This window comes from Saccopteryx bilineata, chromosome X (assembly GCF_036850765.1).
Source record: "Saccopteryx bilineata isolate mSacBil1 chromosome X, mSacBil1_pri_phased_curated, whole genome shotgun sequence".
NCBI lineage: Eukaryota > Metazoa > Chordata > Mammalia > Chiroptera > Emballonuridae > Saccopteryx > Saccopteryx bilineata.
Genome location: NC_089502.1, coordinates 65,116,510 through 65,143,029, shown reverse-complemented (window position 1 = coordinate 65,143,029; position 26,520 = coordinate 65,116,510). Strand labels below are relative to the sequence as shown.

Sequence of the window (26,520 nt, the reverse complement as noted above, 5' to 3'; positions counted from 1 at the left end):
GGTGTTTTGTATATATACAATGGAGAAATTTTAAGTGTGTGCAAAGGCACATGGAAGACCAATTTATTTGCACAATGTACCAAGAGATTATTTTCAAGAAACAGCTGTTGAATCTCAAGGTGAAGATCTAAATGTGAACAGTTTACTAATGCACTACTGAAATTTAAATCTGTGGCACAATCATTGTAAACACGGGTTTGTCTTTGTTTCTCTAAATTGATTTCTGCCTTCTAATCTGTAGTTACTGGAAAACTCTTATTCCCACTTTCACTAAATTTAATTTCTGGTTTTTGGTTTATATCTGTATTCAAATTTAAAATACCTTTCATTTTAATGCCATCAAAATCGGTTGTAATCAAATTTTTAAATAATAATTTGGCCCCTCCCCCCTTTAAAAAAAAAGAATATAGTCTTCTAAAAAGTTGGCCTGGAACCACTGTATGTTCATATGCAAAAAAATGGAATTGGACACCTATTTCATACAATATACAGTAATTAATTCAGAATGGATCAGAGTCCTAAATATAAGAGCTAAAACTATACAATTCTTAGAAGAAGAAAACATGTATAAATCTTCATGACTTCAGGTTAAAAAATGGTTTATTAGATATGACATCAAAAGCTCAAATGATGAAAGAAAAAAAATTGGTAAATTGCAAATCACCAAAATATAAACTTGGTGCTTCAAAAGACACCATCAGGAAGGTAAAAAGACAATCCCAAAATTTTTGGTATAACATGTCTGATAAAGGACTTATATCTAGAATATATAAAAAGCTCCTATAACTAAAAAATAACAAAAATAAATAACCTAATTAAAATTTGTCAAATAGCTTTCTCTAATGAAAATGTACAAATGACAATAAGTACATGAAACAATATGCAAAATCATTAGCCATCAGGGAAATGCAAAATAAGAAACAAAATAATTTCTGTTTCACACCCACTAGGACTGCTATATTAGAAAGACAGACAGAAATAAGTGTTACTGAGGATGTGGAGGAATTGGAACCCTCTTACACTGCTGGCAGGAATGTTAAGTGGTGCAGGTTGCAAACCAGTCTGGCAGCTTCTCAAAAAGTTAAACATAGAGTTCCCATATTATCTGAAATTCTTCTTCTAGCTATCTACCTAAGAGAGTTGAAAACATATGTTCAATCAAATCTTGTACAAGAATGTTTATAGTAGCATTATTCATAATGGCCAAAAAGTAGAATCAACTCAAAATGTCCATCAATTACTAAATAGATAGACAAAATGTGGTATAACCACAGAATAGAATGTTAATTTTTTAAGGAGAAGATACTGATATATGTGACAACATGGATGGCCCTTGAAAACATTGTGCTAAGTGGTAAAAGCTAGCCACAAATGGTTACATGTTGTATGATTGCATTTATATAAAACATTTAGAATAGGCGAATCCATTCAGTCAGAAAGTAGATTGATGTTGGCCTAAGGCAGGGGTTGGAGGGAGAACATTTGAGGGGCATGATGAGTAAGTGTTAGTGGTACAGGATTTCTTTTGAGGGTGATGAAAATGTTCTAAATTTACACCAATAGTGGCACAACTCTGAATATACTAAAAAAGCATTCAGTTTTACACTTTAAGTGGATGAATTTTATGGCATGTCAATTATATCTCAATAAAACTTTTTTTTTTTACAGAGACAGAGAGAGTCAGAGAGAGAGATAGATAGGAACAGACAGGAACGGAGAGAGATGAGAAGAATCAATCATTAGTTTTTCGATGCAACACCTTAGTTGTTCATTGATTGCTATCTCATATGAGTCTTGACCATGGGGCTACAGCAGACCGAGTAACCCCTTGCTCGAGCCAGCAAACTTGGGTCCAAGCTGGCGAGCTTTTGCTCAAACCAGATGAGCCCGCGCTCAAGCTGGCGACCTTGGGGGTCTCGAACCTGGGTCCTCTGCGTCCCAATTCGATGCTCTATCCACTGCGCCACTGCCTGGTCAGGCTCAATAAAACATTTTAGAAAGAAAATGAGTAAGTGTAAATGATCAGGATGCCTTGATTATAGTTTTTACTCTTTTCAATTTTAAAATTGTTTATGCATGCACCCCCACTTAATCCTTTCATTGTCCTTTGGCAATGGAGTCTGAACTGTTTCCTCAGCTGTTGTCCTTTCCTCCCATACTTTGTGCCTTACTTCTGTGTCTAAATGCTAAACACATAGAAAGTGCTCAATAAAAAATAATGGCATAAATAATTGAAGAAGTCATATCCTTATATTAAAGGTTTTCTTTAAGATAGATCCAATGAAAAAAATAGGCCTTGCCAGGCATTGGGCTCAGCATTTCATATGCATTATCCCATTTAATGCTCATAACAAAAACCTCTAAAGCAACTATTACTGTTATTCCCATTTTTAAATGAGGAAGGGGAGGCTTCAATGATACAGAGCTGATAATCAAATGCTGGGAGTAGATGTTATCACCCAGTTAGAGCTCATGGTTAATAAAAAGGAGCAATGATAGAACCTTGCCATTGATTCTCAGGCTCATCCCATGTGATTTTGGGGTCTCTTGCTTATCACTACTTTGTGTAGGAATTTATTTAGAAATAAGAGGTGATACATGAACAGTGATTATACTTTCTGATCTAAAAGTGAGGACCTGTGGATTAAAAAAGTTGTTTTTAATCTGTGCATTTTATTATTATTTTAAAATCTGTATATTTCTTATATATGCATGGCATCTTGATTAAGTAATATAGTTAACAAATTTTCATTGAAAATTTTTATTTTTATTGAATTTAGAGGGGAAACATTGATTAATAAAATTATATAGGTCTCAGGTGTATAATTTATCATGTGTATTGTGTGTTTACCACCCCGAGTAAGTCTCCTTCCATCCCCATTTACCCCCATTTACCCTCCTCTACCTCTGCATGCCACTTTCCCTCTGGTGATCTGTTGTCTGTGAGGTTTTCTTTTTCTTTGCTTAATCCCTTCACTTTTTTCATCTATCTCCTCAACCCCCCACCCTTCTGACAGCTGTCAGTCTGTTCTCTATATATCAATCTGTTTCTATTATATTGTTGGTTTATTTTGTTCATTAGATTCCAAAAATGCATAAAAAGAACTCAGTGTTGTCCCTATAAAAAATTAAGACATATGGTCTCTCTATTGGGTTTAGTGTCAATGGAGGAAACTGAGTAGCATGAGTCAGATTCTCCCAGGATTTAAATTGCTCAGCAGTTGTAAAATGTGTACCTTTGGCAGATGCATTAATCCTTTCTGGTTTGCCATCCCCCACCCCATAACTCAGGGTACTGTTTCGTGGTACTCACTACAACCCAAGGAATGTGACTGCATTTTAATATTTTAATTCAGCTTCCAACAAACTCAAATAAATATGGGTGCATGTGTGTATTTTATGTGTATGTGTGACTTAAAACAAAAGTGGGAATGTGGAGGAGAGAGTGGGGGGAGGGTGTAAAAAGGGACAAATATATGGTGATGGAAAATTATTTGACTTTTGGGTGGTGGGCATACAACATAATCAACAGTTCAAATGCTATAGAAATATTTACCTAAAACCTGTGTACTCTTATTGATCAATGTCACCCTGTTAAATTTTATTTTCTAAATAAAAATTTTAAAAATACTTAATTTCACTAGACTCCTATGTTTCTGGCTAGAGAGAATTTAAACATAGGCTAGAAAGTAATAACATGAATTTTTAAAGGAAATTAAGACTCTATTATGCTAGTTTTAAAAGCCACTTTAAATATGTTATTGTGTTTTAATACATACTTGATCTTTTTAAAGTTGTATTCTCAATGAGTTGTTTTAAATTTGTTTATATATATTTATGTGTGCACTGTTGTTTTTTATACGGAAATGTTAAAATTTTCTCTGAGTTTCTCAGGTCAGTCTGACATGAATTAAAGAACACTGAGAAAGTTAAAATTCACTTCACCACTAATGCACTCAAAGGGGGCCTAGAGTAACTATTTTTAGTGAACAAGGTTATTATTTGGGTCAGAAGCAGGAAAAAAAGCAGTCCCTTCCTGATTATTGGAGTTATCTTAGATTAGGGGGTTGAAGGCTATTGACCTATTTCACTTTCTTCCATTTCTTTGACTCATTTATTCCCTGGATTAGTGACCACCATTTGCCATATCTTAAATATTCAAGGCTTAATTATCTTTAGTCTTGATTAAAGGAGAGACAAGAGGAAATGTGGATACATTAAATCTCTAAACAAAAAATTAATCAAGTTTTCTTCTAGACCAGTGGTCCCCAACCTTTTTTTGGACCACGGACCGGTTTAATGTCAGAAAATATTTTCATGGACCAGCCTTTAGGGTGGGACGGATAAATGTATCACGTGACTGAGACAAGCGTCAAGAGTGAGTCTTAGACGGATGTAACAGAGGGAATCTGGTCATTTTTAAAAAATAAAACATTGTTCAGACTTAAATATAAATAAAACGAAAATAATGTAAGTTATTTATTCTTTCTCTGCAGACCAGTACCAAATTATCCACGGACTGGTATCAGTCCATGGCCCAGGGTTGGGGACCACTGTTCTAGACTATTTTTTTCTCCTACCAACTTTTGATGATAATGGACACTTAATCAATGAGTTTGAGGATCAATTTTTTTTCTCATTCTTATTCTCCTTATGAGGGCACAAAGAAATCAAAAGGCAGGCAATCAGAAGGATATAGAAGTAAAAAATCCTGGATAACCAGTAGACTGGTTCTGATTGAGAGCCCATAAGCTTTATTGATTGTTCACAGTATTCTTCATCTAGTCTTGATGTTCTTTCAGGATAGTTATATCGAGAGGCCAACTAAAGTGGAGGGTCACAATAAATGGATTTCAGACTCCAGATGAGAAGGAATCAATGCTATTCCCTCTGGTCTTTAGCATAAAAATGCACACAGTAGTGTTCATTAGGTAAGATTCTTCATTTATCCATTCAACATAAAATTATTGAATGCCCACTCTGTGCTTAGAACTGTTTTATACTCTGAGAATGCACTGGTATCCAAAATTATGACTTGTCTTCGTGGAGCTTACATTAGAAAAGGGAGAAGAGGTTGACCAGAACAAATAGAAAAATAAGATAATTTCAGATGGTGATACATTCCCTAACTAAAATAAAAATAGTGACTTTAGAGTAGGCAATGCTATATGGGAAAGTTAGGAAAGATTTTTTGAAGAGGTAATATTTGAATTTAGACGAAAAGCTGAGAAAAATCTTTCCATACAAAAAGTAAGGAAAAAAGGATCCAAGATGGTGGCAGAGTAGGTGAATGTTACACTCACCTCCTTACAGGACAAACTGGAGTTACAACTATATTTAAGAACAATCATCCTGAATAACTAACTCAAGATAAAATGAAGAAGAGTCAATATAACCAAGTATTCACAGAAGAAGCCACATCGAGATTGGTAGAAAGGGCAGAGGAGAAAAAGAACTGGCCATGCTCCCATGAACAATGGCTGAGGTTCCAAAAGGATATCTCAGCTGTAGGGGTTTTCCCTTGAGAATGTGGGCTCTAAACTCCAAGATGGGCACCCCATCCCAAAGAACCAGAGCTGCAAAGAAGCACCCACAGAGCATTCAGCTATAAAAAGCAGCAAAGCTTCTGTCTGCCAGAAAGAGATGGAAGTCCTCAGAGAAACAAGCACTCTCTTAAAGGGCCAACACAGAAAATCTCATTCACAGCCACTTACTCTGGGATCTGGAGGAGAAAGGAATGAGCAGACAAGACACACATGAAGAGAGTGGAGTTTGTAACTCTGAGGAGAGACATGGGGACAACCACCAGGATCCCTGTGCTGAGTCATTCCCCAATACTGAAGTCACCATCTTCCCTGAGTGCAGTACTTTTTTCCATATGACGTCCATCTGGGGGAAAGCAACTATCCCACCCTATAGACTGCCATTTACCCACCCTGAGAAGATTAAGCCCTGCTGAGGAGTTAGCAGCCTTGGCCAGGGTGTAGAAGTATGGACAAATTCAGGGGATGACAGTGATTCATTTGTCTGGCTTTGAGGTGAGGGTCATTGCCCGCACTTTCCCATGAAACTGCTGCTTCGTCTCACAGAAGATTAAGTAGAACCACCCCCCTGGTGCCAGAAGACCCACCTTCTGGACTCCAGAGGCCCCATCCACCCAACTCCTAGTGGCTCTAAACTGCTGAAGTAAGGACAAAATCCAGGACAGACTGACACCTGTGGCTCTAGGTTGGGGACCATATCCACCATCTTCCCTGAAGCCTGACTGGCACCTCCCCCTCAAGGAAAATCCACTAGCCACACCCTCTTGATTCCACCAGAGGCTTTTTCAGTGATTGAGCCAAATAGGCAGCCAGCAGGTACAGCAAGCCAGAGGTGGATCTCAGGGTGCCTTGGGATTTTGCTGGCCCACCCCCCAGTCCTGGTACTAGTAAGTACCAGCCTTCATGTGTAGCTTGGTCCTTCCTGCACATACTTAAGTTCAATAGAGGCAGCCACAAACTGTGGGTCACTTGTAGCTCCATATAGGTTGCTGATGGACAGTCACAGGCAGCATCTTATAATAGCCTGCACCAGCTTCCCTCTAAAGAAGCACAGAACCAACACACCCAGTGGCCAGCATCAGACATCATCAGAGATGGATACAATTAGTTTAGGCAGCATATATAAAGTGAGATCTCATCAAGCACCAAAGCCAACTGAGGAAAATTCTACATCCTGTGGTCAGCACCTGCATAGCAGCTCACATGCTTTGGTCAAGATAGAGCCTCACAGTAAGTCATCCTGAGGATCAGTTCAATGCACAACAAGCCAATAGCAGTCAAGACTCAATTGTAAAAAGAGAGCTCACAAAACCCACACAAGGGACATATCTGGAGCACTCACTTCATGTGATCAAGGAGACAGCACCACTAAACCCAACAGAACATCTATGTAAGGCCATATCACAAAGATTGGGAATCATAGCAGATATATCTAATATATAGAAACAAACACAAAGAGGTACCAAAATGGGGACACAAACAAACAAGCCCCAAACTAATAACAGGAGAAATCTCCAGAAAAAGAGCTAACTGCAATGGATATAAGGAATTTATCAGATATAGAATTTAAAGTAATATTGTACAGATCCTCAAAGAACAAAGTAAAAACTTCAACAAAGAAATAGCAAGCATAAAAAAAAAATGACATAGAAGCCATTTAAAGGAACCAGTCAGGAATGAAGAATACAATATTTGACATTAAGAATACACTGGGAGGAATAAACAATAGGTTGGATGAAGCCAAGTACAGAAAGCCCTCCACCCTGCATAACTGAAATCAACCAACATCAGAACAAACAAAGGGTGAGAGGAAGGGCATGTAATTTGCTTCTGGCAACTTAAGCAAGCAAGTGAAGTGGGGGATAGGATGAGTGCAAATACTCAGCTTCATAGCCAATACGGAGTTGTGCGGGAAGAACTTAGCCTTTGGCTAAGCCTTGAATTGCAAGGGCTTTGCCAATTTGCAGTCTCCCACATATCCCCCTTTTTTATTTTTAATTTGTGTGATGATTTGTACTTGTGTGATTTCCCCGATTCTAATACAGAGGCAGACTGAAAAAAGTACAGAATAAACACAAAATTAGTATAGTTAATGCTAACAAATATCCAAACAAGTGTCTTAATACATTAAGGAATTAAAGCCTTTTATTTTTTTTATTTTTATTTTTTATGATTCTAGTTTATTTCCTGTATTCTGTTAATATAGTGAATTACAGAGACTTTTTCTACACAGTGGAAGCTAAATTTCCATTTTTCAAATAATGATCAATGTTTGATGGAATTTGTGGAAAGGTTTTTAACTACAGATTCAGTTATTTTACAAAAACAAGATTGGTTTTTCTCTTATGTCAGTTTTGGTAAGTGTTTTCTAAGGGATTTGTCCATTTTATCTAAATTTTCAAATAGATGAATGTGAAAATGTTGCTAATGTCACTTACTGATTATTCTTTTTTTATAAATTTTTATTAATGTTAATGGGATGACATTAATAATTCAGGGTACATATATTCAAAAAAAACATGTCTAGGTTATCTTGTCATTAAATTATGTTGCATACCCCTTGCCCAGAGTCAGATTGTCCTCCATCACCCTCTATCTAGTTTTCTCTGTGCCCCTCCCCCTCCCCCTAACTCTCTCCCTCCCTCCCTCCTGTGTCCTTCCTCCCCCCCACCCCTGGTAACCACCACACTCTTGTCCATGTCTCTTAGTCTCGTTTTTATGTTCCACCAATGTATGGAATCATGTAGTTCTTGTTTTTTTCTGATTTACTTATTTCACTCCGTATAATGTTATCAAGATCCCACCATTTTGCTGTAAATGATCCGATGTCATCATTTCTTATGGCTGAGTAGTATTCCATAGTGTATATGTGCCACATCTTCTTTATCCAGTCTTCCATTGAAGGGGTTTTTGGTTGTTTCCATGTCTTGGCCACTGTGAACAGTGCTGCAATGAACATGGGGCTACATGTGTCTTTACGTATCAATGATTCTGAGGTTTTGGGGTATATACCTGGTAGAGGGATTGCTGGGTCATAAGGTAGTTCTATTTTCAGTTTTTTGAGGAACCACCATACTTTCCTCCATAATGGTTGTACTACTTTACATTCCCACCAACAGTGTATGAGGGTTCCTTTTTCTCCACAGCCTCTCCAACATTTGCTATTACCCATCTTGTTGATAATAGCTAATCTAACAGGGGTGAGGTGGTATCTCATTGTAGTTTTGATTTTCATTTCTCTAATAACTAATGAAGCTGAGCATCTTTTCATATATCTGTTGGCCATTTGTATTTCTTCCTGGGAGAAGTGTCTGTTCATGTCCTCTTCCCATTTTTTTATTGGATTGTTTGTTTGTTTGTTGTTGAGTTTTATGAGTTTCTCCACTCTTATTTAACGTGGTGCTAGAAGTTCTGGCCAGAGCAATCATACAAGACAAAGAAATAAAAGGCATCCATATCGGAAAAGAAAAAGTAAAGGTATCACTTTTTGCTGATGATATGATCCTATACATTGAAAACCCAAAGGACTCCACAAAAAGATTACTAGAAACAATAAACCAATACAGTAAGGTCGCAGGATACAAAATTAACATACAAAAGTCCATAGCCTTTCTATATGCCAACAATGAAATATTAGAAAATGAACTCAAAAAAATAATCCCCTTCACGATTGCAACAAAAAAAATAAAATACCTAGGAATCAACATAACAAAGAATGTAAAGGACCTATATAAAGAAAACTACAAGGCATTGCTAAGAGAAATAGAAAAAGACACAATGGGATGGAAAAATATTCCTTGTTCTTGGATAGGAAGAATAAATATAATTAAAATGGCCATATTACCCAAAGTAATATATAAATTTAATGTAATTCCCATCAAAATTCCTATGACCTTTTTTAAAGAAATGGAACAAAAAATCATAAGATTTATATGGAACTATAAAAAACCCCGAATAGCCAAAGCAATCCTAAGGAAAAAGAATGAAGCTGGGGGCATTACAATACCTGACTTTAAACTATATTATAGGGCCACAATAATCAAAACTGCATGGTATTGGCAGAAAAATAGACACTCAGACCAATGGAACAGAATAGAAAGCCCAGAAATAAAACCACATATATATGGTCAAATAATCTTTGATAAAGGGGCCAACAACACAAAATGGAGAAAAGAAAGCCTCTTCAACAAATGGTGTTGGGAAAACTGGAAAGCCACATGCAGAAGAATGAAACTTGATTACAGCCTGTCCCCATGTACTAAAATTAATTCAAAATGGATCAAAGACCTAAATATAAGATCTGAAACAATAAAGTACATAGAAGAAGACATAGGTACTAAACTCATGGACCTGGGTTTTAAAGAACATTTTATGAACTTGACTCCAATGGCAAGAGAAGCAAAGGCAAAGATAAATGAATGGGACTACATCAGAATAAAAAGTTTTTGCTCAGCAAGAGAAACTGATATCAAAATAAACAGACAGCCAACTAAATGGGAACTGATATTTTCAAACAACAGCTCAGATAAGGGCCTAATATCCAAAATTTACAAGCCTTTTAGATTATCAAGCAAATTCCTAGCCAATACAGTAGGATCTACAATAGAGTCTTTGATGTTTTGAATGTCCTTAATATGTTAATACAATTTTACCAAGTTCATGCTGACACCATCACCACTCCACATTCCCTAAAGATGCAACTCAACCACACTTCAGTCCCATTGAGAACTGTCATAAGGAGTAGGAGTCACACTCAGGAAAAGTCCTCATGGCACTGGAACTGTTGTCACATTCTCACTCTCTCTAGCTGGTTTCTAAGTCCCATGACCACTGCTTCCAGCTCATTAAGCTTTTGCCTTAAGCTTAATGGGCATTCTGGATCTCTAGAACCAGGTTGCTTTCTAGGGGCTGATGCCAATCCATGATGAGGTTTCACGTTCCTTACTCCTTGCTGGCATTCAAAGAGGACCTGTTGATGACAAAATTGGAACATACCCTCGCCCCCAAGTTAGTAATTTGATTGAATTTTGCCACTTAGGTCCAGTTAATATATCCCAGTACAACATGAGAGACTTAGGCCATTGCTTGGCTGGTATAAAATGCCTCTCAGATGCAGCAAGTCTTGAGGAGGAAATGTTCAAAAAAAATTTTAGGTAAAATAAGTCTTATATAATTGCTCTTATGGGTGAGTCTCTCCTACTTACTCATGGTGTTTTACTAAATGTTCAGGAACCCACCGAGGAGCCTTAGCAGACCTAGGAAAAACACACATATCCTCTGCCCCACAAGTGTACAAGATCTGACCCTTGCCAGATTCCTGTGAGCGAGTCCTTCCATTGTACTTCAGGGAAGGCTTACCTTGTTGGAGTCCAGAGTCTCTAGGCCACTGAAAGGCCCTGTACATCAGTATTCAAAAAATTTTAAAGTAAAAAGCATGATAAAGAAGATTTGTATGTATTTGATTATAATTACTGATTGTAAAGATTTAATAAAACATGTAAATATTTTTTAAAAAAGAAGATTTGCAGGAGTTCCAGGGCATGACTCCCCCCTTTTTAGTATTTTATAATTGATCTTTAAGCATTTGATGGGCATGCTCTACAATACCTTGACCCCAAGGACTGCAAAGAATACTTGTCCTCAGGGCAATTCCCAAAGTTTGACAAAATGTAGTAAATGCTTTTACAAGTAACACTCCTGTACCTTTCAAAACATTTCTATCCCATTGATTAATAAGCAACCTAGAGAGCACATAAGGCTTAAAATATCCAGTATGACCTTCTTTATTTTCCTATTGGAAAAAAAGCAAAACAAAAACAAAAAACCTTAGAGTTTTGTTAGGGAAATTTCCTTTGCCCTAAGCCTCACAGCTCTGTGACTATTTCATGAGTGGGTCAGGAAGGCCAATATTGTTCAATAATAACAGATACATCAGCTCCTGTATTTAAGAGTCCTCAGAATTTATGCCCTTGTATTGTTAATTTATTTCAGGGCATCAGAAGTGCCAAATTCTCAATTTCCTCAGAGCCCCTCTTGGAGGATGTGGTCTGACAAGCAGAATTAGCATTCTTATACTATTCTTCCAACTGCCTGAAACACCTTGAAACAGATTTCTGAAATGACTTATCAGGGCCCTGCTTAATTTTGCTCAATTCTTTTGTTTCATGGACCTGAATATAGTATTACACACAAACAAGACAATTTACAGTACAGAAATACAAGTATAACACATAAATCTGATTAATCCTAATACCTGAGTTGCTATTTGGCTCCCAATGCAGAAAACAAAGAACACAACTTACAAAGCACCAACTAAATTAGCAAGTCCTTAGGATTTACATTCTATTTAAATTTAAATAAGCACTTCTTACAAGTTCCAATTTTAAAGCAAAAGTGTAGAAATGAAACCATTTTATTTTTATTTTATTTTTTCTGTATGAGAGCCTACATCCAAATTTTTGCATTCAAGCACTTAATTCAGGGCTTAAAAGCAGACACATTTTAGACAACATCAGACAAAAACTAAACAGAAACAGAAATCAGACAAACCAGAAAGAGACCCAGGATTTCAGAGCACAACCAGACCAGAAAGATGCCTGCCTGATCTCAGGCAGGGCATTTTCTGACAGAAGGACTGGCAATGGGACTAAACAAAATCTCCTCAAGAAAAATTTGCTCAGCAACTGCTTAGGAAATTTTGTAGTCAGATGCACCATGGGTCTGCTGCCTAAATTTCCAGGCAAAGAATAAGAAAGAAATAAAATGCTAGTTCAGAGGATTGTAGCTAAAACATTAAAGAAAATCAGACAATATCAGGAAAAGCTGAAACTTTCCTAATACCTGAGTCTCCTATCCCTTCTCTAATTCCATAGTTGCTGTAACTGGCAGGTCATGTTGACTATGCTGAGATTTCCCCACTATCTCAATTTTAGCCGAGCAGCAGACCAAGCAGCCAGAGAGAACTAGGAGAAGCCTCACTGTCTCATGTTCCTTGGCCCCCAAACAGTAAAGTACAGCACCAACTTCCAGAGAGACTGCCACATTCATTCTTCCCACCATGGTCTCCTCACACCACTTTCTTTTCAGAACTTTACCTACTTGCTCCCCTGTAGCAGAAATAACCATTCCCTCCTCTGGGAACCAGGGGCACACATCTTGAACATATCACAAAAAGCATTTTAGCTGCTTAACTATTCTTACAGAAACATCCCTTACTTTTTACCCTAATTGTCCCATAATTTATTAACCCCAACACTACTTTCCCTGAAAATTTTACTCACTGTGTACACTTGGGGAGTTCTGTCACCTGTCTTTAGTTTCGTTTTCCCTACCTCACATCCCTGTTTGGGCACTTCTTGCATCGAACCAGCATGGCTAGTTATTCCAGGTCCTGAGTGGGAACTGCATAGAATGAAGAAATAAAATTAAGAGAGAAAAAAGATGGAAGCAGGAGGTCTCTTTGCAATGCAAAAAATAGCTTGCATAAAGCAAGTCTCCACCCTGTTGTTCAAATAAGTTTGTAAATATGATGTATATGTTTGCTCACTTGTGGTTTGCATTGGGGGCTGGGCCATGCCAGATATAGTGGTCTGTGAGGTTGCAGGCCGCCTTCCTGCTTGGGAGGGGCCATTGTCTTGCTAATGTTGACTGGAAGAGAGATTCTGCCCCACCACTGAGAGGTGCAGGACGATTTCTTTTTTTTCTCCTCCCTGATCCTTTGCTGTCCATGGGAAAAGCAGGTTTTCTGCTTTTCCCTTGGCTTTCCTAGTAGCTTGCCTGTCTTGGTGAGACACCAGTAACAAAATGGTCCACCATTCTCTGACTCCACCATTTCTTTACTGTCTGCCCAAATTCAATGAGAACCTGCATGTGAATGGCCATAATGATGGTGGTGGTGCCTGGCCTCACACATCCCCAAACCACTTTATTTATAGGGTAGAGCCATATGCAAATAAATAAATCTCCAATACAAAGTCACACAGCTCCAAGAACACCCAAAAATTCTCCCAAGTGCAGAAAGGCCTCCACCGTGCATAACTGAAATCAACCAACATCAGAACAAACAAAAGGTGAGAGGAAGGGCATGTAAATTGCTTCTAGCAACTTAAGCAAGCAAGTGAAGTGGGGGGATGGGATGAGTGCAAATACTCAGCTTCATAGCAAATATGGAGGTGTGGGGGGGAAGAACTTAGCCTTTGGCTAAGCCTTGAATTGCAAGGGCTTTGCCAACTTGCAGTCTTCCACGGGTCAGTCTGCTTTGGAGAGTTTGTATCATACATTTTAAAACCTGAAATTCATCTGAGAAGCTCAGATCATGCTTTCCATTGTGCAGCCTACTCCTCATTCTAGGTATTCCTGTCATAGATAAAACCTTAATCTGTAACAACTGGTAAAACTTTATTGGCATTGGCAAGGAGAATGAATAGGACAACCACTTTGTCTGTGACTTTCAATATATACAACACATAGTCTGACTATCCCGGATAGATTAGATAGAGCTGTGTGTCTTCCTAAACACAATGTTTTACTCTTTGAGTTCCAGGAACTTATCTTGATTTCTTTACTTTTCCAACACTCAGATGATCTTTTGCTTTTTGATCATGCATTGAAGTGGGAATCTGATGACTTTGCCAAGATTTTTCTTTATCCTTTGAAACTGTCAAACTGGATCATGGTTTAATGCTATACTGAACACATCTGTCCCTCACACTCATGATGTCAATCTCACTGTGGGTGATGAGAAATGGAATCAATGTTTGTGCCTTTGCAAAACCAAAATACAGTGTTTCAACATTTTCTGAAATAATATATAAAAGAGAAATTTCTTTTGATACAGAAATTGGAAGCCACATTGACTGTATTTCTGAAAAATATAGGGAGGCTCAGCTTTGAATCCAATAATGGTGATTTCAAGGTAGGGTGACCAGAATAGTCTCCCTTTCTGTCAGTTGTTCCAGCGCAATCATTAACAGTTTCCCTTGTTATACTCATAAGTGTTCTTGTTTAAACAATAAATTATATCCTCATTATATTTCAAGGATCTGAAATACCACTAATTCTGGAGAAAACTGTCTTCAGTAGCTAGGTGAGATGTTTTAAGGATCCCTATATACTACTATCACCACTTCTAGAGCCTGACTTAAAAAAATTTCATCATGTTAGTCTGGCCCTGCCTTCTACTTTATAATTTTCTACTCTTAGGCTCTGCCTGAAACACTTTTCTGCATCTACCTAGTTGAAATCAAGGCCTAAGCCTCGATTGATGAGTTTAAGTTAGGCTAAAACTGGGAAAATTAAAGGTAAATAACAGATCTTCTATGTGCTGAGAACCCCCAATTCTTCCTATGAGATCCTTCTCCTTACTATAGCCATACTGCTGAAGCTAGAGAATCTGTTTTATGGACCCCAAAGTCAAATTTTAGATAGGCCTCTTTTCATCATATCAGATATACCACTTTCTCTTCCCTTCTAGAGAAAAAGATATAGAGCAATGAAGCTAAGGAAAGGTAGCCCCTTTAAGATGAGGTAAGAATGCTCAGGCACCCTTGGTTCTGTCTACTATGACATCAGGGAGCAAATATCAGAGCTCTTGGCTAGAGACAAGAGAGAGGTTGGCTTGCCAAACAATTGAGTCTCATTTCCAAGAATAATGGCTCTCCTGTTGTGTCTTATTCTGGTTATTTTTTTTATTGTGAAGAAGCTGAGAGATAGGAAGAAGAAGAGGGCTGGAGACAGAGCAAATACATCTAAAGAGAAGAGAAGTAACTTTTAAGTCTGTCTCACTCTTTTTGTTTGTATTAGTTTTTCTTGTTAGATGATACATAATCTTTAGCTGATCTTTAACATTATTACTAATTAATCCAAAATTAACCAGGGATAGTTGTAGACATAAATTAAAACTTTAGGATGAGTGATGGTGTATATGTTACTTAATTTTTAAAATCAAAGTACAAAGGATAATTTTGCAGTCTGTGTCAAATTTCCCCATGTCAGAATATCTCTATCAAAGTAGCTATGTAAAAATATCCTTAGCCCTGGCCAACTGGTTCAATGGTAGAGTGTTGGTGCAGGGAGTGGAAGTCCCAGGTTTGATTCCCAGTCAGGGCACATAGGAGAAGGGATCATCTGCTTTTCCACCCCTCTACCTTATCTTTCTCTCTCTCTTTCTCTGTCTCTCTTCCCCTCCTGAAGCCATGGCTCGATTGGTTCAAGCAAAGTTTGCCCCCAGGTGCTGAGGATGGCTCTACGGCCTTTCCTCAGGCACTACAATAGCTCAGTTACCTAGTAACAGAACAATGGTCCCAGATGGACAGAGCATCGCCAGGTAAGGGTGTTACCATTGCCAGGTGAATCCCGGTTGGGTTAGGGCCCATACAGGAGTTTGTTTCTCTGCCTCCCCACCTCTGACTTAATATAAAATATATATCCTTGATTTCAATGTGGCTTTATCAAAATGGCCATGTCCCAATGTTATGTACCCATCCATAACCAGTGTGGCTATAAGAATAGGCTCTCGGTAGGTCTGGTGTGGATCCACTGTTATATTCTTCCTGTCTGTGTTGAAATGACAATTTCCTTTTTTTATTATTTTTTAATTTTATTAAGGGAGAGGCGGGGAGGCAGAGAGACAGACTCCTGCATGTGCCCCAACCAGGATCCACCTGGCAACCCCACTAGGGGGCGATTGTTCAGGATCCACCCGGCAACCCAACTAGGAGGTAACTGTTCTGTTGCTAGGCGGAGAGAGAGAGAGAGAGACTTGCTAAAGTGTCATTGGCAATACAAAAACATTTGCATTTTAGCAATACCTTTGCCATTTTTAAGGATTAGGCCTGGGGATACCTTGACATTTAGATACTTATCATGCAAAATCAGTGTGGGCTATTGCATTTCAAATTTCCTTTAAATCATGGCTAACCTTTTTCTCTTTTGTTTAAAAAAATTATGTACAGATTTCCTGGAGCTTGCCTTTTTGGAATGGCCCCACCAGAAGTCCTGTCTCCCAGCTACCACAATTATCTGGAAGAAACAAGTAAGCTATGTCTTAAAAAATGAAGGTAAAAGTTTGTAAATACTAAAAGAGAAAGAAAATGGGATCTTATTTAGGAAGAATTTCAGTGGAGAGTTTTATGTATTTATTTTTCAGTAGGAAGTGGGGTTGTGGAGAAGAAGGGGCGCAGTAAGAGATAGCAGTGCTTCTAAGTATGAATATCTACTTGTGTTCAAAAAGTAGTAGAAAAAAAAGTAGAAAAAAGTAGCCAGAGTAGAAAACAGCAAACACATTTTCCGAGAAAAAGTCATCACTAATCAAAATTAATCTGTCAGGTTTTTGTTTTGTTTTTTGGTTTTTGGTTTTTTTACAGAGACAGAGAGAGAGAGAGAGAGTCGGAGAGAGGGATACATAGGGACAGAGAGACAGGAATGGAGAGAGATGAGAAGCATCAATAATTAGTTTTTCGTTGTGACATCTTAGTTGTTCATTTATTACTTTCTCATCTGTGCCTTGACTGAGGGGCTACAGCAGACCGAGTAACCCCTTGCTTAAGCCAGCAACCTTGGGTCCAAGCTGGTGAGCTTTGCTCAAACCAGATGAGCCTGCGCTCAAACTGGCGACCTCGAAGTCTCGAACCTGGGTCCTCCACATCCCAGTCTGATGCTCTATCCACTGCACCACCACTTGGTCAGGCTGGTCTTTCAGGTTTTTAAAATGATGCTTGCTTCATTTGTCTAGCACAGTAATTTCTCAGATATTCTGCAAAAGAGCATAGGAAGTATTCCCTAATAAACCCCTTAATTTTACTGAAAAATAGAATAAAAGGTGAAAGGTTTTCTTTGCATCATGAGGGTTTCATTATTTTATCTATTCTATCACTCCAATGTGACTTTTGATATTTGCATGATTTCATTCATTTTATTTTATTAGAATATAGTGATATTTCATCATATGCAACACTATGTCAGTATTTGAACTTATTAAGTATCCTAAAATATTGCATGTTTATTTTATTTTTTCATTTAAAACAGCACTGTGTTTCACAAGCCTGATGAAGAAAGTTCTTACATTTACCCATCTTATAACTGGAATGGCTCCCAGGAGCCAGCAAAACCAGAAGCAAATTATGGGAACAAGTATTCTTCCAACATGCACATGAAGCCACTCTTCGTATGTATCATGCATTTTAATTTCTTTATGTGGTTATCATCACTATAATTTAAGTAATGATAACACAAGGATAAGACCTTGCCATAACAAAATTATATGACAGAATCTGTTTGATACAGATATGGAAATGTAAGTTTATGACTCAACACCACTATTTCATTGTGCAAAATGAGATTTAAAATATGAGTCAAAAGTATAGTATATGTAATAGTTCATAGGTATTAATATATTTTATATAAAATTTTACTATATATAAAATGTTATATATAATGTAAATATGAATCATATAAGATTATTAGTCAATGGAATAGTATATAATACTTCAGATGTATTAATGTACTATATATGCATATATATACACACATACATATATACACATATGTGTATTTATATTTTACCTAAATTTGCAATCTTTAGAAAGGAAATTAGAGACCACAGTAAGACTGGTTAAATGCCTTTAGACTAACTTAAAGATCAGACTGGCCTTGATAATATACTTATTACATTGTCATAATTTCACAAGGCACATGCTATTTTGTGTTTTGGTATAGTTAAATATACATTAAAAAGTCCATTGCTCAAGTTAATGCTGAACAGTAGTTAATTGCTGATCTCTAGTTACAAGACATTAACAATTAACACAAAGTTCAACCTGTGTTTCTTTGTACAAGTGCTTAAAAAGAGCAATCAGGAAAACAGTGAAATGGATTATCACTTAAAAGTTATCTTTATGAATTTTGTTAGCAAATGCAATGAATTACAGAAAAATAGAATGAATACCTGGTGTTTGTTTATATTTTGAGGGTTTCTTTTTAAGGTGGAGGACATTTTTAGTCGAGTTGACCACATGAAAAATAACTTTCTCCAAAAAACTCCACTTTGGGAGACTGATATAACCAGGAGGGCAATATAGGTCATTCTTACCTTCACCTCCCTTCACAAGAAAAACTAACAATCATTCATAAATAAGACATCACTGAGAAAATACTAGGACACAGGAGGGAGGCTGAGCATCCCCTCTACCACAGAAACCAAGAGAGACTGCATTAGATAGTTAAGACAAGTGGCTACACATGACTGCTTTACTCCACCCCCAAGCCCGTGGGGCACCATACAGAAAGGTCTTCCCTGAGTCTCTTGAGTCTCTGGTTCCTCCAATGGGAAAAAGCCCAGCACTCTGACCAGGGAATTTACTGGGATACATATTTGCCTGATTTGGGTCCTCAAAGAAGGAATTCCACTGAATTTAGAGTATGGTTTGCGCACACTCAGTCAAAGGGCTGAGTCATAGACCCACCTGCTGAAGAGTGTGTCTCCTGAGCCCTTCTAGTCAGATGAGCAGAAGAGAGCACCTGTAACCCATAGTGTTTCAGCTGGGAAATGGGCAGAGATGATTTTCCCTAAATAGCAAGTGCCTGACATGGAAGGCTTCCCTGCTATACCCAGGCAGAAGGATTAATTCATACCAAGGCTGAGGGTAGTTCCCAACACCTTCTGACTAGAAAACTTGTTTGGGAAAATATTAAGAGAGGCCTGGAGTGACCCCTCCCAGTCCTGTCCAGGCAAGGAAACTGAAGGAGAGCCTTACCCACCGTGGAGAGCATCTCCAAGTCCCATATGACCAAAAGTACTGGTAAGTTGCATAACCCAGCAATGGTCCAGCCTAGAGCCAGACAGGCAGAGCTGTCAGTGGCCCTGTTCAGTCAGAACCTGAGTATGAGTTGGCTTTAATTAAAACAACAAAGAGCATGACTGGCTTAAGAAGCTGCTTCTGATGCTCTGCCTAGGCAGAGAAACGAACTCCTAGATCTTCTCATTAATAAATACAGTTTCCAGCCTGCCTGACAAGGTGATTTAAACAGAGCACATGGGAAGCTGTGTGGTCCACTCAACAGCCTTGGATACAGTGGTACCTAACCCAAGAGCAGAGCCTGTGGCTTTCCCCATCTGGAGAACAAAACTGGTGGCTTCACCTGCCTGAGAAATTCATTGTACACTCATCTGATTCAGGTCATCAAACAATTACCTGCATGGGCACTGGCTCCCATTCTGCTGCCCTGCCTGGGAAAGGCAGTTAATTCATAGCCCTACCTAATACTGAGTATACTACCTAGTCCTATCTAATAAGCCTAACCTGAGGATCTAGGCAACCACAGAACTCATGCTATAGCCTCATTTGGGTTGGGAACAAAGCCAACAGTCATATCCAAATGTTTTCAGCCAGTGGAACACACCTTATCCCTGACCTCAGAGCTTGAGCAGTAGACTTGCCTTAAAATAGACCATAACAGCAGGCACCACCTGCCAAAGGACTTTGCTAGCAGACACACACAGAAATCCAAACTGAGCTGAGGAGGGCCACTAACTTGCTCTGCAGGCCATAAGCTCTGCTTGCCTGTCTCCACACTGGACCACTGCCAAAGCAAACCTGTATAGTCTGGAAGAGGAGCCTGAATATTCAAGTGTCCATATAACAAAATAAGAAATCAAGAATAATGAAACAGCAGGTAAATATGACACCATCAAAGAAACTAATGATACTACAATAACTGAACCTAAAGAAATGAAGATCTATGAATTATAAGACAAAGAATTCAAAATAATCTTATTATGAAAGTTTAATAAACTACGAGAACAAACAGACAAACAGAATTAGAAAAACAATGCATGAAGAAAAGGAAAAATTTGAAAAAGAAATAAACACCATTAAACAAATCAAAATTGAGAGTTGAAAGGTATACTTAAACTGAAAAATTCAACAAAGAATTTCAAAAGCAGACTTAACTATGCAGAACAAAGAATCAACCACCTAGAAGATAGAACATTTGAAAATTTCCTGGAAGAGGAGCAAAAAGAAAAAAAAAGTGAAAAAAAGTGGAAGAAGCCTGTGGGACTTATTGGACACAAGGAAAAGAAACAATATTCTCATTATGGGAATTATACAATTGTAAACATTTATTCACCCAATATTGGAGCACCTAAATATATAGCAAAAAACTTAGCTAAAAGAAGAAATAAACAATGATATAGTAATAATTGGAAACTTAAATACCATTCTCTCAACAATGGATAGATCATCCAGACAAAGAATCTATACAGAAATAGTGAATTCAAACAACACTATAGACCAAATGGAGCCACCAAACTTATACAGAGCATGCTATCCAACTACTGAAGAATACACATTCTTCTTAATTACATAATGAACATTTTCTAGGATTCACCATATGTTATGGTACAAAACAACTCATAGAAAACTCAGCATGATTGAAATCATACAAAGTATCTTCTGATCACAGTGGCCTGAAATAGAAATCAACAACAAGGATTAAACTGAAAAATTCATGAAAATATGAAAATTAAATACCATTCTCCCAAACAACCAATGAATCGAAGAAGAGATAAATGGGAAATAAAAGTATTTGATTCAAATAATAATGGAAACACAACAACCCAGAACTTACGGGATACAGCGAAAAAAATTCTAAGAAAGAAGTCCATAGCAATAAATGCCTACATTAAGAAGCAAGAAAAGTCCCAAATAAACAATCTAAATCTACACCTTAAGGTACTAGAATAAAAAGAACAAATTGAGCTCAAATTTAGCAGAAGGAAAGAATAAACTCTAGAGCAGAAATAAATAAAACAGATAACATAAAAATAGAAAAAAATATCCAATCTAAGAATTGTTTTTTTTTGTTTTTGTTTTTAGCGAGCGAGAGAGAAAGAGACAGATAGGGACACACAGGAAGAGAGATAAGAAGCATCAACTTATAGTTGAAGCACCTTAGTTGTTCATTGATTGCTTCTCATATGTGCCTTGACTGGGGGGCTCCAGCTGAGCCAGTGACCCTTTGCTTAAGCCAACAACCTTGGGCTTCAAGCCAGTGACCATTGGGCTCAAGCCAGCGACCATGAGGTCATATCTATGATTCCATGCTCAAGCCAGTGATCCCATGCTCAAGCTGGTGAGCCTGCACTCAAGCCAGGGACCTCAGCGTTTTGAACCTGGGTCCTCAGAATCCCAGGCTGATGCTCTATCTACTGTGCCACTGCCTAGTCAGGCTAAGAATTGATCTTTTTGAAACTATAAACAAAATTGGAAAACCCTTTGCTGGATTAATCAAGGAAAAAAAGAGAGAAGACCCAAATTCACAAATTCATTAATGAAAAAAGTCAATATAACTAATACCACAAAAATACAAAGGATCACAAAAAGCTGCTGTGAATAACTATATGCCAATGAACTGGATAACCTGAAAAAAGTGGAAAAATTCTTGGAAACATATGACCTATCAAGACTAAATCAGAAAGAAATATAAAGTCTTCCAAAATATCAAAGAGGAAAGCACACTCCCAAATTCATTTTATGAGGCCAGCATTTTCTTAATACTAAAGCTAGAAAAGGACACTACTAGAAACGAAAACTATAGGCTAATATTCCTGATGAATATAGATGTAAACATTCTCAATAAAATATTTGCAAACTGAATTCAGCAGCACATTAAAAAGATCATTCTCCATGATTGAGCAGGATTTATCCCTAGGACACAAGAATGGTTAAATATACACAAATCAATCAATGCGATACACTCCATTAATAGAATGGAAGACACGACTCATATAATAATCTCAATAGATGCAGAATAACATTTGACATAATTCAACATTCATTCATGATAAAATCACTTAACAAGTTAGGGAAAGAAGGGACATATCTCAACATAATAAGGACCCATAAAAATTCCACAGCTTACATCATACTCCATGGTAAAAGTCTGAAAATATTTCCTCTAAGATCAGGAACAAGACAAGTGTGTACACTCCTACCACTCTGATTCATGATAATACTGGAAATCCTGACTAGAACAATCAGGCAAGAAAAAGAAATAAAAGTCATCGGAATTAAAAAAGAAGTAAAACTGTCTCTATTTGCAGATGACATGATTTTCTAAGTAGATAATCCTAGACTCAACCAAAAAACTGTTATAACAAGAAATAACAAATGCAGGAGTGAATGCAGAGAAAAAGAAATTCTTGTGCACTGTTGTCATGATAGTAAATTAGTGCAACCCACATATGGAAAATACCTAGGTTTCTCAAAAAATTAAAATTAGATCTGCCATATGATCCATTTTCGCTTCTGGGAATATAACCAAAAAACCCAAAAATACTTATTTGAAAATAAACATGCACCCCTATGTTCATAGCAGCATTATTTACAATAGCCAAGGAATAGATACAACCTAAGTGTCCCTCGATGGATAAATGGATAAAGAAGTCATGTTATAAATATACAATAGGGTGTTATTCAATCTTAAAAAAAAAAAGAAAATCCTACCATTTAAAACAACATGAATGGACCATGAAGGTATAATGCTAAGTAAAATAAATCAGAAAAACAAACATTGTATGTCCTCTTTAATATGTGTTTCTCTCACATACATTTGTTTCTGTAATCTTTGTTTCTTACTTTAGTACAGAGATTCTGTATTGCACATTATCTAAACTTGTCTTGGGGAATTATATCACAAATAGAGTATTTAATGGTTATTTAAAAGCAGCCAACAATTCATTTACTAAAAGAAAATATTTTGTGTTATTGTAAATCATTAAAATTTATACAGATTTATAAAATGATTCAGATATTATAGGCTCATTTTTCTAATATATAAGCATATCTAAACAAGAACTGAAATTTTATTATCAATGTCACCCCAATAAATTTAATAATAAAAATTTTATTGAATGCCATTAAATAACATTTGATATTTTTAACTTCTTGCAGAATTTTTCCACACCAGGAGTGCCAAAGTCCAACTACATTCAAAGAGAAAGACAACAATTTGGATACTCAAATTCCGCAGAGCAAGATTTCCCTTATAGAATAGGACATGTTCAAATGAAACACAACTATTAAAACTTACCTGCAACCAATTATTATCTCTTTTATACCTTTAGCTTCTTTCCCCTCCCCTGTTACCACAAAGCAAAACTTTCATTTCCAATATCTCACTTCATTAACTCAACAGGGGAGGTAAATTCTTGTTGTCGCTAAAATTCGACATAATACTTGGCTCCCGATTTATGACATGAATCTTTATAAAGTTCTCAGTGAAATGCAGAGAAGGGTGATTGCAAATTGCTTAGAGAGAATATTGAGTACTTTTGAGTTACTGGATAAATCTAAGAGATTGCACCAGAGCATCAGCATATAAACAATCAGTTTTATTTGATATGTGCAGTTTGATTACAAATTAATTCCTTACAATCAACTAAGAATTGCTAAATGATTTCTGTAAACTCAGTGGTGCAGTGGAGTGGTCCTGAAATCTGGCTTCCTCTTCCTTTCTTTCCTTCTTCTCTTCCTTTTTTCCTCCTTCCTTTAAAAAGTACTGATTTCACACCAACTAAGTGCCAAGTAACTGGTTATTAAGGATGAATCTGAGATAGTCCCTGGAGCTCAGGCTGGTAGAAGAGACAGAGACAAAAATCACTTATTGTTATCCAATGTTATCAATACAATGATAAAAGTGTTATATAAACAAGTAGGAAATTTCAAAGAGCAATTGACCAAACCCAGGGAGAAGGGTGATGATAATGGTGGAGAGAGAAGGCCTAAAAAAAAAAGTGATGCCTAAGCTGTCATAAAAAGTAAGTGGGAGTTAGCTTTCTGAACTGAAGAAAAGATGGGAGAGAGTGTTTGAGACAGAGAGAAAGCAAAAAGAAGTAAAAAACAACATGGAGTATGCATATAACTTCAAGGAGGTAAAAGTGAGAAAGACAATAGTGTACAAAATGAGGCTGAAGAGATAGTCAAAGGCTATGTCATGAAGGGTCTCAAATTCCTTGTTTAGCTTGACCTGACCAGGAAGTGTCATGGTGGATAGAGCGTAGGCCTGGGAGGCTGAGGACCCAGGTTCAAAACCCCAAGGTTGCCGGTTTGAGCGCAGGCTCATCTGGCTTGAGTGTGGTATCACCAGTTTCAGTGTGGGATCATAGACATGACCCCATGGTCACTGGCTTGATTGAGACCAAGGTAGCTGGCTTGAATAAAGGGTCACTGGCTTGGCTGGAGGCCCTCAGTCCAGGCACATATGAAAAAGCAATCAATGAACAACTAAGGTGCTGCAACTATGAGTTGATGCCTCTCATCTCTCCTCCTGTCTGCCTCTATCTGCCCCCTCCCTCTTGCTTCAATAAAAAAAAAGAATTCCTTGTTTTGACTGATTCTTATTGGTTATGGGAATACACTGAAGGGTTATAAGTAATTGTAATTCAGATTTAATTAGGCTGATCCCTCTGATGGCTTTGTAGAGGATGGATTTGAATAATATGAGAGGAAGGACAACCAGTTAGAAGGCATAAATGATAAGTCCCAACTGGAGCAGTGAGAAGAAAAATGGGGTGGGGGAGAGGCTGATCTAAGCAACCTCTAGCGAGTACATTGACAAGATCTGGAGGCTCATGAGATACCACAAATGGGAAGAAGAAGGCACTATTCACGGAGGTCCATCTCTAACAGATCAACAGGTCAGTGAGCAGGTTGGGTAAGGTAATGGAATAAAAGAACTAGAATAGGGGTAGATTAACGTCAATGTACAGCCATGGCAGCTAGACTCAATTGGGCCATTAATACTGCCCAGCCATGTGACCACCAGATAGGTCACTTTCTAACTCCCCACAGTAATTATCTGACATTTTTACTTGACATCTGACCCATGCCCAGTCTCATACTCCCGTTCTATGAATATTACCTCACCTTGTAATTTAAAGAGTAAATGGAGCCCATCAAATGGGAACTCCCAAACCTATAACTGGTCCTGCATTTGGCTATTGAACATCTTCACTTGTATTTCTCAAAAGCACTAAAACCTTAATATTTCTAAGAGTTAGTTTATCTATCTAGTTGCTTGTATTGGTTTCCTTTGGCTACTGTAACAGTTAATCAGGAATTTAGTTGGTTTAAAACACAATTTTATTCTCTTACAATTCTGTAGATCGGAAGGATGACTCTGACATGAGTTTAAATGGGCTAAAAACAATGTATGGATATGGGTGCATTCCTTCTGTTCTAGGGGGGAATCAGTATTCTTGTCTTTTCCAGCATGAAGAGACTGCCCCTATTGCTTGGCTCATGGACCCCATCATTGCCAGCAATGGTGGATTGCATCCTTCTTATCCTGCACCATCCAAACTCTCTCCCTAGTTCACTTTCAAGAATTACATTGGGAAAGACAAGTACCATATGATTTCACTTATATGTGGAATATAAAAAGTATTATAAATGAACAAGCAAAACAGAAACAGAGTCATAGATAGAGAGAACAGACTAAGGGTTGCCAGAGGAGAGGGGGGTTGAGGAACTGGGTGGAAAAGCTGAAGGAATTGAAGATTACAAATTTGTAGTTACACAACAGTCATGGGGATGTGAAGTACAACATAGAATATATAGTCAATAATATTGTCATAACTATGTACGGTGCCAGTTAAGTACTGGAAATTTTAGGGGGAACATTTTTTAATTTTAAAATTGTTAATTTTATTTTGGGGGGAGAGACAGGCACATTGATCTGTTCCTGTATGTGCCCTGACTGGGGATCGAACCAGCAACCTCTGTGCTATGGGACAATATCCTAACCAACTGAGCTATCCAGCCAGGGCTTAATTATTATTTTTAATTTGTTATGTTGATATTGTTTCAAGTGTTCCACTCAATATAACACCCTCTATATACCACATTGTGCCTCCCAATGCCCAATGCAAAATCTCTTTCCACCCCCATTTAGAAGAACATTCTTTATTTTATGTATA

The 26,520-nt window shown here is 37.5% G+C and overlaps 1 protein-coding gene across 1 annotated transcript in view; it reads left to right on the top strand.

Moving 5' to 3' along the window:
• The window catches only part of LOC136317472 (uncharacterized), a 73,514-nt gene extending 48,590 nt beyond the window's left edge, over positions 1-24,924 (top strand). Inside the window, exons 5-7 of the mRNA XM_066250206.1 lie at positions 16,496-16,575; positions 17,568-17,706; positions 23,495-24,924. Of these exons, the coding sequence (XP_066106303.1) occupies positions 16,496-16,575; positions 17,568-17,706; positions 23,495-23,626 (351 nt within the window). The 3' untranslated portion in view covers positions 23,627-24,924. The remainder of the gene's footprint in view (positions 1-16,495; positions 16,576-17,567; positions 17,707-23,494) is intronic.
• The last annotated feature ends 1,596 nt before the right edge of the window (positions 24,925-26,520 follow it).